This window comes from Oryx dammah, unplaced genomic scaffold (genome assembly GCF_014754425.2).
Source record: "Oryx dammah isolate SB20612 unplaced genomic scaffold, SCBI_Odam_1.1 HiC_scaffold_28, whole genome shotgun sequence".
Classification (NCBI taxonomy): domain Eukaryota; kingdom Metazoa; phylum Chordata; class Mammalia; order Artiodactyla; family Bovidae; genus Oryx; species Oryx dammah.
This window is the reverse complement of record NW_024070212.1, coordinates 113,473,696-113,491,285: the sequence shown is the minus strand read 5'-3', so window position 1 is coordinate 113,491,285 and position 17,590 is coordinate 113,473,696. Positions and strand designations below refer to the sequence as shown.

The following is a 17,590-nucleotide window of genomic DNA, read 5'->3' as shown; positions in this document are numbered from 1 at the left end:
CCATGATCCATCGGATGTTGGCAATTTAATCTCTGGTTCCTCTGCCTTATCTTAATCCAGCTTGAACATCTGGAATTTCATGGTTCACATATTGCTGAAGCCTGGCTTGGAGAATTTTGAGCATTACTTTACTAGTGTGTGAGATGAGTGCAATTGTGAGGTAGTTTGAGCATTCTTTGGCATTGCCTTTCTTTGGGATTGAAATGAAAACTGACCTTTTCCAGTCCTGTGGCCACTGCTGAGTTGTCCAAATTTGTTGGCATATTGAGTGCAGCACTTTCACAGCATCATCTTTCAGGATTTGAAATAGCTCAACTGGAATTCCATCACCTCCACTAGCTTTGTTCATAGTGATGCTTTCTAAGGCCCACTTGACTTTGCATTCCAGGATGTCTGGCTCTAGGTGAGTGATCACACCATCGTGATTATCTTGGTCGTGAAGATCTTTTGTACAGTTCTTCTGTGTATTCCCTTGTGGCTCAGAGGGTAAAGCGTCTGCCTACAATGCAGGAGACCTGGGTTCAATCCCTGGGTCGGGAAGACCCCCTGGAGAAGGAAATGGCAACCCACTCCAGTACTCTTGCCTGGAAAATCCCATGGACAGAGAAGCCTGATATGCTACAGTCCATGGGGTTGCAAAGAGTCGGACACGACTGAGCAACTTCACTTTCACTTTCTGTGAATTCTTGCCACCTTTTCTCAATATCTTCTGCTTCTGTTAGGTCCAGACCATTTCTGTCCTTTATCGAGCCCATCTTTGCATGAAATGTTGCCTTGGTATCTCTAATTTTCTTGAAGAGATCTCTAGTCTTTCCCATTTATTGTTTTCCTCTATCTCTTTGCATTGATCACTGAGGAAGGCTTTCTTATCTCTCCTTGTTATTCTTTGGAACTCTGCATTCAGATGCTTATTATCTTTCCTTTTCTCCTTTGCTTTTCGCTTCTCTTCTTTTCACAGCTATTTGTAAGGCCTCTCCAGACAGCCATTTTGCTTTTTTGCATTTCTTTTCCATGGGGATGGTCTTGATCCCTGTCTCCTGTACAATGTCACAAACCTCCATCCATAGTTCATCAGGCATTCTGTCTATCAGATCTAGTCCCTTAAATCTATTTCTCACTTCCACTGTATAATCCTAAGGGATTTGATTTAGGTCATACCTGAATGGTCTAGTGGTTTTCCCTACTTTCTTCTATTTAAGTCTGAATTTGGCAATAAGGAGTTCATGATCTGAGCCATAGTCAGCTCCTGGTCTTGTTTTTGTTGACTGTATAGAGCTTCTCCATCTTTGGCTGCAAAGAATATAATCAATCTGATTTCGGTGTTGACCATCTGGTGATGTCCATGTGTAGAGTCTTCTCTTGTGTTATTGGAAGAGGGTGTTTGCTATGACCAGTGCGTTCTCTTGGCAAAACTCTATTGGCCTTTGCCCTGCTTCATTCCATATCCCAAGGCCAAATTTGCCTGTTACCCAAGGTGTTTCTTGACTTCCTACTTTTGCATTCCAGTCCCCTATAATGAAAAGGACATCTTTTGGGAGTGTTAGCTCTAAAAGATCTTATCGGTCTTCATAGAATCACTCAACTTCAGCTTCTTCAGCATTACTGGTTGGGGCATAGGCTTGGATTACTGTGATATTGAATGGTTTGCCTTGGAAATGAACAGAGATCATTCTGTCATTTTTGAGATTGCATCCAAGTACTGCATTTCAGACTCTTTTGTTGACCATGATGGCTACTCCATTTCTTCTAAGAATAGTCTGACAGAATGTGGTCCACTGGAGAAGGGAATGGCAAACCACTTCAGTATTCTTGCCTTGAGAACCCCATGAACAGTATGAAAAGGCAAAATGATACTGAAAGAGGAACTCCCCAGCTCGGTAGGTGCCCAATATGCTACTGGAGATCAGTGGAGAAATAACTCCAGAAAGAATGAAGGGATGGAGCCAAAGCAAAAACAATACCCAGCTGTGGATGGGACTGGTGATAGAAGCAAAGTCCGACGCTGTAAAGAGCAATATTGCATAGGAACCTGGAATGTTAGGTCTATGAATCAAGGCAAATTGGAAGTGGTCAAACAGGAGATGGCAAGAGTGAAAGTCGACATTCTAGGAATCAGTGAACTAAAATGGACTGGAATGGGTGAATTTAACTCAGATGACCAAATCAGTCATAGCTCACTCTTTCTCTCTCTCTCTCTCCATATATATATATTTATATATCCCCTTCCTCTGCAGCCTCCCTCCCACTGCACCCCCTATCCCACCCCTCTAGTTCATCACAGAGCACCAGGCTGCCATCTACAGATTTTTAAAGAAAAGGCTTAGATGCTAGAATTCTATATTCAACCAAGATAGCTCATATTTTACCAGCAAAAGAAAGACACTTTTAGATATCAAGGGTTCATAAGACATGCCTTCTGAGTGCTTTTTTGAAAAAATAAAAATTTCTACTTACCCATTATTTATTCAACAGATATTTATTGAGCACCAGCCATTTGCCAGAGTCATACTAGGTGCTTAGGATACCTAATGAATGACCTAGATTCACTTCAGTGCAGTTCAGCCGCTCAGTCGTGTCCGACTCTTTGCGACCCCATGAATCGCAGCACACAGGCCTCCCTGTCCATCACCAACTCCTGGAGTTCACTCAGACTCACGTCCATCGAGTCAGTGATGCCATCCAGCCATCTCATCCTCTGTCGTCCCCTTCTCCTCCTGCCCCCAATCCCTCCCAGCATCAGAGTCTTTTCCAATGAGTCAACTCTTCGCATGAAGTGGCCAAAGTACTGGAGTTTCAGCTTCAGCATCATTCCCTCCAAAGAAATTCCAGGGCTGATTTCCTTCAGAATGGACTGTTTGGATCTCCTTGCAGTCCAAGGGACTCTCAAGAGTCTTCTCCAACACCACAGTTCAAAAGCATCAATTCTTCGGCACTCAGCCTTCTTCACAGTCCAACTCTCACATCCATACATGACCACTGGAAAAACCATAGCCTTGACTAGATGGACCTTTGTTGGCAAAGTAATGTCTCTGCTTTTGAATATACTATCTAGGTTGGTCATAACTTTTCTTCCAAGGAGTAAGCGTCTTTTAATTTCATGGCTGCAATCACCATCTGCAGTGATTTTGGAGCCCCCAAAAATAAAGTCTGAGACTGTTTCCACTGTTTCCCCATCTATTTCCCATGAAGTGATGGGACCAGATGCCATGATCTTCATTTTCTGAATGTTGAGCTTTAAGCCAACTTTTTCACTCTCCACTTTCCCTTTCATCAAGAGGTGACTAGACTTGGGGGAAAGTATTGCTGCCCTCATGGAGCTTACATTCTAATGAGGGAGATGCGCATTAAACAATGAGCATAATAATGGGCCAATAAAGTGATAAGGACTGGGAGAGAGGAACCAGGGCAGGAGGCAGCATGTTTTAAAGAGCGTATTAGGATGGATGGTTTTGAGTAGACTTGAGAGAGATGAGGGAATCAGCTATGCAGGTGTCTGGGGAAAGAACAGCCCAGTAGATAAGACGAAGTCCATGACTCCAAGGGACTCCAAGGGAGTCCATGACTCCCCCCAACATGGGGGACAACAAGGGAACAGTGAGGCTGAAGGTGGAGAGAACCCATGGGACAGCATCAGGAGGTGAGAGAACTGGAGGACAGGACAGGCTGTGGGGTCCCCGAGGCCACTGCAGTGACGTTGGCCATTGGAGTGGTTTGAGCACAGGAGTGGCATGACCTGACTGACATTCTCTGAGGCTCCTTGTGGTCTCCATGTTGAGAATCTACTTTAGGAGGAGCAGAATAGAAGTGGAGAGATGGCTTAGGAGGTTGTGGCCACAATGCACCTGAGGGATCATGCTGGCGTGGACGAAGGCCGTAGTCTGAAAACAGGGAATGCCTGGTGGCCTAGTGGCTAGGATTCCAGGCTCTCACAATCACGGTCCAGGTTCAGTCCCTAGTGGGGCAACTGAGATCCCACCAGTTGTGCAGCACAGCCAAAAAGGAAAAGACATTATGGATTCTGGATATCTCGTGAAGGTAGAGCCAGCAGGATTTCTTGACAGATTGGATGTAGGATGCGGGATATGTGAGAAGAGGAGTTAAAGATGACTCCAAGGCGTTAAAGATGACTCCAAGGCTTTAAAGATGACTCCAAGGCTTTTAGCCTGAGATGTTGGAAGGATGGGTGTGCCATCAAGCGGTAAGGGGAAGCTCAGGGAGAAAGGACGTCTGGGGCTGGGGGGAGTCTCGGGTGTTCTGTTTTTGATGCCTTAAGTGTAAGATAGAGCCAGCCACGAGGAGATAATCAAGTAAGCAATTGGATATTCAAACCTGGAGGTTGGGAGGGAGGTTTGACCAACCTGGAGATAGACTTTAGAGAGTTGGTGGCATTTGGATGGTGTCTAAAGCCAGAAAATTGAATGAGATCACCAGGGAGGGAGAACAGAGACGAGGAATGAAGACTGACTCCAAGGCCATCCTAGCATGAGAAGACGCGCAGGCGAGAGAGCAGCAGAGTAGAAGCAGCAGCGTGGGTGGCGAAGGAATGAGCATGTGGCTTCTGGAAGCCAAGAGAAGGACGTATCCAAGTGGAAGATGCGTTTAGCTGTGTCAGAGGTGCTGATGCGGCCCGAGGGGAGGCAGAGCCCTGACCACCAGGTGCAGCCAGCTCAGAGGTGCTCTTGCCAAAGGCTGATTGGGTGGGGTAGGGGAGGCTGAAGGCCAAAGGGAATGAGGGTACTCCAGCTGCCCAAGAGATGATGGGGAAGGACCATCTCAGGAATGGGAAACTCAGCCTGCAGAGTCTCTCAACTCAACCTCTTAAATATCTCTCAGTCTTCTTTTTCCATCCTGGCTGCCACCAGCTGAGTTTAGGCCACCATCATCTCAGTGGTAAAGAAGGCACCTGTCAATGCAGAGGATGTAAGAGGCCCTGTTTTGATCCCTGGGTTGGGAAGATCCCCTGGAAGAGGAAATGGCTACCCACTCCAGTACTCTTGCCTGGAGAGTCCCGTGGACAGAGGAGCCTGGTGGGCTACAGTCCAGGGGGTCACAAAGAGTCAGACACGACTGAGAGACCGAACACGCACAAATCTCTCCCCTAGATTGCAAAAATATCCTCGTAACTCAACTGTCTGCCTCCAATATGGCCCCATGGAACTCTTGTCAACACTGTAGCCATGGTGATATTTCTAAAATTAAAATCTGACCCTGTCACTTCTCCACTCATCACCCTTCAAGGGCTTTCCAGTACCCTGAAGATAAAGCCCAGCTTCTTACCATGGCCGACAGCATGCTTCTGGCTCTGACCTGCTGTCCTCTCCAGTCTCAATTCTCACTACCCACCCCACCCCCCGTGTCAAACCTCACATCACAGTCAATATTTTTTATATATGTATAATTTTATTTATTTACTTATATTTGGCTGCATTGGGTCTTTGTTGCTTTGTGAGAATTTCTCTAGTTGCAGCAGTCGGGAGCTACTCCTCACTGGGATGCATGGGCTTCACACTGCAGTGGCTTCCTTTGTTGGGGGCACAAGCTCTAGGGAGCATGAGCTTCAGCAGTTTTGATGCACGGGCTTAGTTGCTCCACAGCACATGGGATCTCCCTGGACCAGCGATGGAACCCATGTCTCCTGCATTGGCAGGCAAACCTTCATCTGCTGCACCCCAAGGAAGTCCCACAGCCAGTACTTTCTGTTCCTTCTCGCCTCCCATGTCTGATAATTCTTTTCTATACCTTGAACATCCTAGTCCTCAGAACTCTCCACATCTTTTGGAACTGCTGTCCCATGTCTTAGCTTGAATGTCACTTCCTGCAGAAATCTTTCCTTGACCAACTCACCACACCATTGCACATCTAGGTCTGACTCAGCTGTCATTTCTAGCACCTGGTGATTCCTCCACCAGAGTACTATGGCACCTACATATTTATTATTACTACTAGCATCATGAGAAACGCTGGGCTGGAGGAAGCACAAGCTGGAATCAAGATTGCCGGGAAAAATATCAATAACCTTAGATATGCAGATGACACCACCCTTGTGGCAGAAAGTGAAGAGGAACTAAAAAGCCTCTTGATGAAAGTGAAAGAGGAGAGTGAAAAAAGTTGGCTTAAAGCTGAACATTCAGAAAACTAAGACCATGGCATCTGGTCCCATCACTTCATGGCAAATATATGGGGAAACAGGAGAAACAGTGGCTGACTTTATTTTTCTGGGGTCCAAAATCACTGCAGACGGTCATTGCAGCCATTTCCTTACTCCTTGGAAAGAAAGTTATGACCAACCTAGATAGCATATTAAAAAGCAGAGACATTACTTTGCCAACAAAGGTCTGTCTAGTCAAGGCTATGGTTTTTCCAGTGGTCATGTATGGATGTGAGAGTTGGACTATAAAGAAAGCTGAGCACTGAAGAATTGATCCTTTTGAACTATGGTGTTGGAGAAGACTCTTGAGAGTCCCTTGGACTGCAAGGAGGTCCAACCACTCCATCCTAAAGGAGATCAGGCCTGAGTGTTCATTGGAAGGACTGATGTTGAAGCTGAAACTCCAGTACTTTGGCCACATGAAGTGAAGCACTGACTCCATGGAAAAGACCCTGATTCTGCAAAAGATTAAAGGCAGGAGAAGGGGATGACAGAGGATGAGATGGTTGGATGGCATCACCAACTTGATGGACATGAGTTTGAGCAAGCTCAGGGAGTTGGTGATGGACAGGGAAGCCTGACATGTTGCAGTCCATAGGGTCGCAAAGAGTCAGACATTACTGAGTGACTGAACTGAACTGAAGGAAAAACATATTGCCAAGTTAACTGAGTGGTCAATCCAAGGAGCTGGGAAGAGAAAAGGAGAAAAGAATTAATAAGATGAAGGCAAAAATTAATGGATTGGAATATTTTTAAAGAGAATTGATCAAAGAAATCCAATAGCTGATTTATTGACAAAAAAATAATTAAAATAGAATTCCAGCAAGACATTAAATATGCAAAACACAATGCAGAGACAATCCCTGCTGCTGCTGCTGCTGCTGCTGAGTCACTCCAGTCATGTCCGACTCCGTGTGACCCCACAGATGGCAGCCCGCCAGGCTCCCCTGTCCCTGGGATTCTCCAGGCAAGAACCCTGGAGTGGGTTGCCATTGCCTTCTCTGGAGACAATCAACAGTGAATTCCAGATGAGAAAGGGGGCTTATTCTTAGATACAGTGCAGATAACCGTCCCCATCCAAATTTGTTCTCCACCTGCATGGACCCATCTGCAGGTCTCCTGGCTCTCTGCTCCCTGGGCTTCATCAGGGCAGTGTCCCAGAAGCCGAGGAAGAAGGAGAGTGAGGTGAGAGGGTGTGTTCACTAGGTACTCTCTCAGCTTGAGGTTGGTGTGAGTGTCCCTCTGCTCCTGGTAAGACAACCCACTCCATTCCCTCACCCTGCAGGCCCAGGAGTGGGAATGAGCTCCACTGCCAGCTCTGTGTCAAAGCACTGCTCCTCGTGGTTATTCTGCACACACACCTGGCCAAACAAGCCCTGGATCAATAGCCCTCCTGGAATAACCTTAAATGTGCCCTGTTTCCTGTTACCACCCTGACCAGTACACCTGCAGTGCTGAATTTCCTTTTTTTCCAGGAAAATATAGATGAACAAAATTAAGCCAAGAATAAACCAAAATAAAATATGCCAGTAACTGTGAAAAAATAGAAAATATTATCACCTGCAGCTAAAGGTTCAAATGCAAAGTCCATCATGCTTTCTTATTTCCTATAACTATCTACTTTTCGAAACCTCCCCGAGTATTAAAAAGATAGACATCGTCTCAGACAGTTTTACTAAGTTAACACTGAGTGACATTAAAACTTGACAGTAATGTTAATAGCTCAAAAAACTAAAACTGTAAAGCAAACTTATTTATTAAAAGATGAAAAATATCTTAACAAATTGAATCTACCATTCTATTTAGAAGACTAGCCAAATAGAGACTGTTTTATGAAAGGCAAAATAGGTCAGTATTGGATAATCTTTTTGTAGTGATTTGGCTAGAAAACATTAAAAACTTAAATCATGAATCTAGTAATACAAAGATATTTCTTTAACTTAGAACAAAGTATTTATCCCCTTCGTGGATCACAGCCTTGCCATGGCAAAGGGGCTTGCATAACTCGAGGAAGCTATGAGGTATCCCGTGCAGGGATACCCAAGACAGACAGGTCATGGAGACAGGTAGTGGAGAGTTCTGACAAAATGTGGTCCGCTAGAGGAGGGAACCCACTCCAGTATTCTTGCCTGGAGAGCCCCATGAACAGTATGAAAAGGCAAAAAGATATGACACCAGAAGATGAGCCCCAAGGTGGGAAGTTGTCCAATATGCTACTGGGGAAGAGCGGAGGGCAGTTACTAATAGCTCCAGAAAGAATGCAGACACGGCCAAAGCAGAAATGACGCTCAGTTTTGGATGGGTCTGGTGGTGAAAATAAAGTCCAGTGCTGTAAAGAACAATATTGCATAAGAACCTGGAATGTTAGGTCCACAAATCGAGGTCGATTAGACATGGTCAAGCTGGAGATGGCAAGACTGAACATTGACATCTTAGCAATCAGTGAACTAAAATGGACGGGAATGGGCAGACTTAATTCAGATGACCATTTTATCTATTACAGTGGGCCAGAATTCCTTAGAAGAAATGGAACTATAAGGAACTATGTTCCTTATAGTCAATAAAAGAGTTCAAAATCCAGTACTTGGGTACTGGACAGAAACTGTAAGGACCTAAAAGAAGCAGAGGAGATTAAGAAGAGATGGCAAGAATACACAGAAGAATTATACAAAATGGTCTTAATGACCCGAATCACCACAGTGGTGTGCTCACTCACCTAGAGCCAGACATCCTGGAGTATGAAGTCAGCTGGGCCTCAGGAAGAATTATTACAAACAAAGCTAGTGGAGGTGATGGAATTCCAGCTGAGCTATTTAAAATCCTAAAAGATGATGCTGTTAAAGTGCTGCACTCAATATGTCAGCAAATTTGGAAAACTCAGCAGAGGCCACAGGGCTGGAAAAGGTCAGTTTTCATTTCAAACCCAAAAAGTCAAAGAATATTCCAACTACTATAGAACTGTGCTCATTTCACATGCTAGAAAGGTTATGCTCAAAATCCTTCAAGCTAGGCTTCAGCAGTATGTGAACTGAGAACTTCCTGATATTCAGTCTGGGTTTAGAAAAGGCAGAGGAACCAAAGATCAAATTGCCAACATTAGTTGGATCATGGAGAAAGCAAGGGAGTTCCAGAAAAACATCTGCTTCATTGACTACCCTAAAGCCCATCATTTCATGGCAAATAGAAACGGAAAAGTGGAAGCAGTGGCAGACTTTATTTTCTTGAGCTCCAAAAATCACTGTGGATGGTGACTGCAGCCATGAAATTAAAAGATGCTTGCTCCTTGGCAGGAAGGCTATGGCAAAACTAGACCGCATATTAATAAGCAGAGACACCAGTTTGCGACAAAGGTCCATATAATCAAAGCTATGTTTTTTCCAGTCATCATGTATGGATGTGAGAGTTGAACCATAAAGAAGGCTGAGCACCAAATAATTGATGCTTCTGAATTGTGGCCCTTGAGAGTCCCCTGGACTGCAAGAAGATCAAACCAGTCAATCCTAAAGAAAATCAACCCTGAATATTCATTGGAAGGACTGATGCTGAAGCTGAAGCTCCAATCCTTTGGCCACCTGATGGGAAGAACTGACTCACTGGAAAAAACTCTGATGCTGGGAAAGATTAAAGACAAAATGAGAAGGAAACAGCAGAGGATGAGATAGTTAGATAGCATCACGACTCAGTGGACATGAATTTGAGCAAACTCTGGGAGATAGTGAAGGACAGGGAAGCCTGACATGCTGCAATCCATGGGGTTGCAAAGAGTCAGACACAACTTAGCAACTGAAAAGCAACAAATTTATGTGAATTCACAAAATTTATTTTTTGTGAATAAATTTTGTCAATTCACAAATTTATGTGAAACTACTATCCAAGATTATGGTGAAAGATTAGAGACAGTCCTATTAAATTTAGTCCTATTAAATTTAGATGATGCCTCTTACCAATTACTGTTATTTAACATTGAATTTTAAAGCTTTAGTCAATGTAATAAGACAAGGAAAATAAATCTTAATATTGAGGAGGATAAAATATTATTTGCAAAAAATGATTTTCTATCTTAAAAATAACCTTAATAAATAAAGTATATTTCTAAATCAGCGAGGCTTCCCTTGTGGCTCAGCTGGTAAAGAATCTGCCTGCAATGTGGGAGACCTGGGTTCAATCCCTGGGTTGGGAAGATCCCCTGGAGAAGGGAAAGGCTACCCACTCCAGTATTCTGGCCTAGAGAATTTCATGGACTCTTTAGTTCATGGGGTTGCAGAGAGTCGGACATGACTGAGCGACTTTCACAATGGTAAAAAAGAACACAGGATATAAAAAATGAGCAAAAGACATAATCTAGCAATTCATTAAAAAAAGACAAATGTCAACCAATAGTAAATATTTCAACTTGTGCCTATAAATTTAAATGATTAATGAGATGATCTGGGTAGGAAGAAAGAGGGCCTCTCATACTCAGTTCTTCAAAAAGGGTAACAACTTATACACTTACAGTTTGACAGTATGTTTTAAGACCTTTAAAGTATACACTTTCATTGGAAACCAGAATTGAAAGAGACACGTGTACCCCAGTGTTCCTCACAGCACAATAGCTAGGGTATGGAAGCAACCTAGATGTCCATTGGCATAGGAATGGATAAGGAAGCTGTGGTACATAGACACAATGCAATATTACTCGGCTATTAAAAAGAAACTTTTGAGTCAGTTCTAATGAGGTGGATGAAACTGGAGCCTATTATACAGAGTGAAGTAAGTCAGAAAGAAAAACACCAATATAGTACATTAACATATATATATGGAATTTAGAAAGATGGTAATGATGACCCTATATGCAAGGGAGCAAAAGAGACACAGATATAAAGAATAGATTTTTGGACTCTGTGGGAGAAGGGGAGGGTGGGATGATTTCAGAGAATAGCATTGAAACATGTATATTACCATATGTGAAATAGATTGCCAGTCCAGGTTCGATGCATGAGACAGGGTGCTCAGGGCTGGTGCACTGGGATGACCCTGAGGGATGGGATGGGGAGGGAGGTGGGAGGGGGGTCAGGATGGGGAACACATGTATGCCCGTGGCTGATTCATGTCAATATATGGCAAAAACCACCACAATATTGTAAAGTAATTAGCCTCCAATTAAAATAAATAAAAACTATGGAGAAAAATAATAAACATTAAAAAGGGGGGAAAAAGTATACACACTCATTGACTTGTAGTTCTCCTTCCAGCAATTCAGTATAAGCAATCTAAATAGGAAAGGTTGGACACAGAGAAACTATATTCAAGGTATTCATTGTTGATAAGATAAAAAAATATTATACAACTTACAATAGTTAGCTCATTCAATTCATTATGATACATTCATACAATATTATATGGCCACTAAAAATAATGTTTAAATGCTCATTTGTAATTTTTGAATTGTTCATAATCTCTTTTGATGAAAAGTCAATTTTCAAAATAGTATGCAAATCACTAGCTCAGTTTTGTCTTTTATACTAATTCCTTTCTAAATACATAAAACCTTAGTATATACCAAATGTTGATAGGTGTTATCTCTGAAAAAGAGAAATCTGAAATTTTTAAATCTTGCTTACGCTTCCCCGTGGCTCAGATGGTAAAGCATCTGCCCACAGTGTGGGAGGCCTACGTTCGATCCCTGGGTTGGGAAGATCCCCTGGCAAAGCACTCCAGTATTTTTGCCTGGAGAATCCCATGGACAGAGGAGCCTGGCGGCCTACAGTCCATGGGGTCGCAAAGAGCAGGACGTGATTGAGCGACTGACACTTTCCCTTTCTGTATCTTCAAGGGGTGTTACATCTGAAAGAAGCTAGGTAGTGGTTTAGTCAATAAGTGTCTGACTTTTGCCACCCCTGGACTATACCCCTCCAGGCTCCTGTCAGTGGGATTTCCCAGGCAAGAATACCGGAGTGGGTTTCCATTTCCTCCTCCAGGGGATCTTCCCAACCCAGGGACTGAACCTGGTTCTACTGTACTGGAGGCAGATTCTTCACTGAATGAGCCAGCAGGGAAGCCCAGAAAGAAGCCAGGCAGGTTCTAAAGGGGGCAACTGCCTTGAGTGCGTTCAGGAGCCCGTGAGCAGGATGCTGGCCAGGTTGCAATTGGCTCTGACAGTTATCTACTGCAGCTATTTGGTGCCTGACCTCAGAAAAAAATGGCTTAACCTCAGTTTTTCAACCGAGATATAAACAAAACTGTTTCACAGCACTTGGTAAATCCTAAACCTCAAAAACAGAGAATAATGAAGTTGCCCTGCTGTTATTTAGTCGCTAAGCCGTGTCTTGACTCTTGCAACTCCATGGACTATAGCCCACCAGGCTCCTCTGTCCATGGGATTTCCCCAAAATCAAATCTGAATTCCATCAAGCTTCTAAATCCAACTACTAATTTACAGAAAGCAGAGAAAAAGCGGCATCCCACAGGGATACAATCAGCAAAAGCCCAACAGTGAGAAACTCCACAGGATGAATAACCCAGTTTCTTCAACAAATAAATCACACAAAACAAAAAAGAGAGATCTGAAAATACATCGTCTCCACCAGTGTAAAGCTGTGGGGCTTATCTGAATTCTTATTCAAGCCAACAAATGATTGTTTTGATATAATGGCATTTAAGAGAAAGTTGTGAATTTAAATATAGAGTATATATTAGATGATACTAAGAAACCGGCTTCCCACACGGTGCTAGTGGTAAAGAATCCATCTGTCAATGCAGGATAGATGGATACAGGTTGGATCCCTGGGTCGGGAAGATCCCCTGGAGGAGGGCACGGCAACCCACTCCAGTATTCTTGCCTGGAGAATCCCATGGACAGAGGAGCCTGGCGGGCTGCAGTCCATAGAGTCGACAGAGTCAGACACGACTGAAAGGTAGGGACTATGGTTAATTTCTCAGCCGTTACAATGATTCTGCATTTGTCTTTCTTCTAAACGTCCTTTAAGAGACACACGAATATTTATAGATGACATGACGGGCTACGCTGAATTTGCTCTCAGATAACATGAGGGAGGGGGACTGGAAGTGTGGCGAGGGCAGGATGGGCCATGAGCTGATGGTGGGTACGCGAGCGTTTACCCTACTATTCAGTCTACTTTTGTGGACTTTCAAACTTCTCCATGATAACAACAAAAGATTTCTACTTTTAAAAAGCAAACACTTTCCATCTTTATGATGAAGCCAATGGACCTGAATTGCAGAATTTGCCAATTAGAAAACAAGCACCCTTGGCCAGTAGGGACTACAAAAATAAACCAGAACCAAGGGGAGAAAAAAAGTCCAACAACAAAGCAACTCTTCTCCCCCAACTTCCTGACACACTAGAAAACTGAAGCCAGAAATTGGGAACGCCACCCTTGTGCAGACTCCTTCCCCACCCCACCCCAGCCCCCCACCGCACCCCTCCCCCCACCCAGGCATTCTGATTTCTTTTCTCTGAGCAGCTCTCCAGACCCAGAGAGCATCAGCATATCCCTACTGGGAACTCCTTGGCCCAGACACCTGGGGCCTGACCAGGACCCTATTGTATTGTTAGTTAGTTCAGTCGCTCAGTCATGTCCAACCCTTTGCAACCCCATGAATTGCAGCACGCCAGGCCTTCCTGTCCATCACCAACTCCCAGAGTTCACTCAAACCCATGTCCATTGAGGCGGTGATGCCATCCAGCCATCTCATCCTCTGTCATCCCCTTCTCCTCCTGCCCACAATCCCTCCCAGCATCAAGATCTTTTCCAATGAGAACTCTTCGCATGAGGTGGCCAAAGTATTGGAGTTTCAGCTTCAGCATCAGTCCTTCCAATGAACATCCAGGACTGATCTCCTTTAGGATGGACTGGTTGGATCTCCTTGCAGTCCAAGGGACTCTTGTTACTGGGATGCTATTGTTCCCTGGGAGGGTCGAGAGGTCACACAGCCAGGAAGTGGCTGAAGCAGGATGCAGGCACCCCCTCCCACCTCCTCAGCCTTTTCCACCTAGCCCCAAAACCCAGCCCACCCAAAATGTGTCTCCCACCATTTCCGACCAGGTGCTGAAGAGCTGCGCAGCAGTCCCCGCGGTCATCGAGGTTCTTTTCAACTCCTACCCTCAGCTCCGTGTCTCCGAGTCCTGGAAGGAGGTGATCCCTGAAGAAGTGTTTCAGGTGAGAGGGTGGCCCCTTCTTCCTCCGTTAGTACAGACTGTTGTCTTACTTCTGTTCTCCTATGTGGGGTTTTGCACTCATATCCGGGAAAGGATGAAACATCTGGGGAAGGAAAGAGAACGGCAAATCGGGGACATGTCTGAGTGTTTCTGTTTTTCTTCTGGAGGCTCATTACTGATTCAGCCCATGGGTCTGGTTGGGGTGCTGTGGGCTGCAAGGACCACCCTGGTTTAGGAAGGTCAGGGCTCCATAACCAGTGTCCAAGGGAGGGTGGGCCATGGAGATCCAGACTCCTGTGTGTCCGCTTCACCTTATGACATCTCAGGATACGACCGAGGCAGCTGTGGGCACTGCATTCATACACGACAAAATCCACAGGTGACTGCTGATTAAGAAAGGAACTTTTTTGGGTAGAAGCCTCTAGAAAATGGCCCCTCATGTTTTATTGACTTGAGTCCTGTGCAGATTATACACACGCAAGCTAATTTGCTTCAGCCGTGTCTGACTCGGTGCGTCCCTACAGACTGTGGCCCTCCAGGCTCCTCTGTCCATGGGATTCTCCAGGCAAGAATACTGGAGTGGGTGGCCGTGCCCTCCTCCAGGGGATCTTCCCGACCCAGGGGTCAAACTTGTATCTCTTAGGTCTCCTGCACTGGCAGGCGGGTCCTTTAGCACATTCTTTACCACCGGTGCCGCCTGGGAAGCCGCCTGTGCAGATTAGGAATTCGAGGAAATGACCCGTATTATCTGAGATCACCCAAAACAGACTTCCCTCTGACTGGGCAGGAGCCACCCTACAGAAAAGTGCCCAGACCCGCTTTGGGTAGGATCTGGTGGCTCAGATGGTAAAGAATCTGCCTGCAGTGCAGGAGACCCAGGTTCGATCCCTGGGTTGGGAAGATCCCCTGGAGGAGGGCATGGCAGCCCACTCCAGTATCCTTGCCTGGAGAAACCCATGGACAGAGGAGCCTGGTGGGCCACAGTCTATGGGGGTTGAAAAGAATCAGACATGACTGAAGCAACTGACACACACACACACAACTACTTACACACACACACACACACACACACTCTTTCTCTCTCTCTCTCTCTCTGTCTCATCAGTAGCCATGAGAGGATTCCCCATGTCATCAGGGCTCTTCTCTCTGGGAAACAGAAGGAAGCGTGCCGGTTCCACATGCCCAGACTGACACTTCCCACCTTCTTTCAGATGCACCAGGCTTTCTACCGGTCCCTCTTTGCCTTGGCCCACACACCCCGCTGTCTGCAGCATCTCTGCCGCGGCACCATCCGGAAATCGTTTGGCAGAAAGTGCTTTTCCCTCGTGCCTCTGTTGCCCTTGCCGGAGTCCCTGCAAAACTACTTGCTTCTGGAGCCAGAGGGGGTTCTGCACTGAAACCCAGCAGTGTGGCCCAGGACACTGTGCTCTTCTGACGGGCCTTGGATGGGACCTCCCACCCACCCAGTGCACAGACCTCACCCCGCTTCAGGTTCCACCTGGGCATGGAGATGGTAATAAAAGCCCTTTCTGCGTCTCTCAGGGTTGCTTCTGAGAATTGAAACTGTGAATGTCATAGTACATGTATCACAAAGTACCTTTCCACAGTTCAGTTCAGTTCAGTTCAGTCGCTCAGTCGTGTCCGACTCTTTGTGACCCCATGGACTGCAGCACGCCAGGCCTCCCTGTCCATCACCAACTCCCGGGGTTTACCCAAACTCATGTCCATCGAGTAGGTGATGCCATCCAACCATCTCAATCCTCTGTTGTTCCCTTCTCCTCCTGCCCTCAATCTTTCCCAGCATCAGGGTCTTTTCAAATGAGTCAGCTCTTCTCATCAGGTGGCCAAAGTATTGGAGTTTCAGCTTCAGCATCAGTCCTTCCAATGAATACCCAGGACTGATCTCCTTTAGGATGGACTGGTTGGATCTCCTTGCAGTCCAAGGGACTCTCAAGAGTCTTCTCCAACACCGCAGTTCAAAAGCATCAATTCTGCGGCGCTCAGCTTTCTTCACAGTCCAGCTCTCACATCCATACGTGACTACATGGACTACCTTTCCACAGAGGTTGATCTAAAAGGTGTATGTATTTTTCCCAGAGTTGGTCTCCCTGCCCACGATGGTTCAGCCACAGTCCTGCTGGCCCCAGCCCCAAACTTCAGACCCTCTGACTTAGGATAGGAAAACATTACACCCCTCCTAGAGCTCAGCCCCCCCGGGAAGACTCTGCCTCCCCAAACATGACAGACGTCCACATGCAGAGAGGACACGTGCTTCCGTAACGAGAGCCCCTGCCCAGGAGCCCGCTGGTGCTTTCGAGCGCGTCACTGCCCAGAGCCCCTCGGAGGACCCTGGAAGGGTGGTGAGCAGACACTTTGATCCTGTGCGAGTCTTCTGTCCAATGGCCCCAGCAGACCCAGCTGATCCAGCTGTGGGGAACAGTCTAGGATGCCAGAATCAGACGCAGGCTCATGGAGGCTGCCCTCAGCTCAGCCTGAGCATCCGTAACAGGAGGAAGCTCTAAAGCCTAGGACTGGATTAACCATGTTTTTATATTTTTTATATTCTGGTGCTTTGACACCTGGGGCCTTTCGGACCGGGACTGGGGGGCCCCCCCCCCGGGGGAGCCGGGTCTTAAAGACAACAATGTGCCCCCAAGCATCCTTTTCAAATACAACTCAACCAGCCCAGGGCTCACACCCTACCACCTCCCTGGGTCTCCTGTCCCTATCCCCCAACCCCCTGCCCCAACCAGGGCCACCCAGACACCTGGGGGCAACCCCTCTGCCTCTGAGCCCACTGCAGTTATTGCGATTAGCCAGTCCTGTGCCCGTGTATCCATCCCCATGGAAACTGCAAGCAAGGCTCCTGCCCACATCTCCTCCTCCCGCCCCCACCTCCTGACCAACCCTGGTGCTCCCCCATGTGGAGTGGCCCTTCTCTTGGGAACTGTGAGGAATAAACTATCTCTTCACTGGTCTGAAGATCTCTCTTCTCATCTGTTGGCCTTGCATGCACGCGTGCAGAGTTACTTCAGTCGAGTCCAACTCTTTGCAACCCTATGGGCTCTGCAGCTGGCCAGGCTCCTCTGTCCATGGGATTTTTCCAGGCAAGAATACTGAAGTGGGTTGCCATTTCATCCTCCAGGGGATCTTTCTGATGCAGGGATCAAACCCATGTCTCCTTTGTTGCAGGCAGATTCTTTACCTGCTGAGCCACCGGGGAAGCCCTCTGTTGGCCTTACTAGACCTCAAAAGTTAAACCCCATATTTCACAACAAGGA

At 46.1% G+C, this 17,590-nt stretch overlaps 1 protein-coding gene across 1 annotated transcript in view; it reads left to right on the top strand.

Annotated features, from left to right (window-relative positions):
* ASB18 (ankyrin repeat and SOCS box containing 18) overlaps positions 1 to 17,291 on the top strand; it is a 78,322-nt gene extending 61,031 nt beyond the window's left edge. The window contains exons 5-6 of the mRNA XM_040231826.1: positions 14,197 to 14,310; positions 15,521 to 17,291. Coding sequence (XP_040087760.1) covers positions 14,197 to 14,310; positions 15,521 to 15,706 — 300 coding nt within the window. The 3' untranslated portion in view covers positions 15,707 to 17,291. The remainder of the gene's footprint in view (positions 1 to 14,196; positions 14,311 to 15,520) is intronic.
* Positions 17,292 to 17,590: the final 299 nt, after the last annotated feature.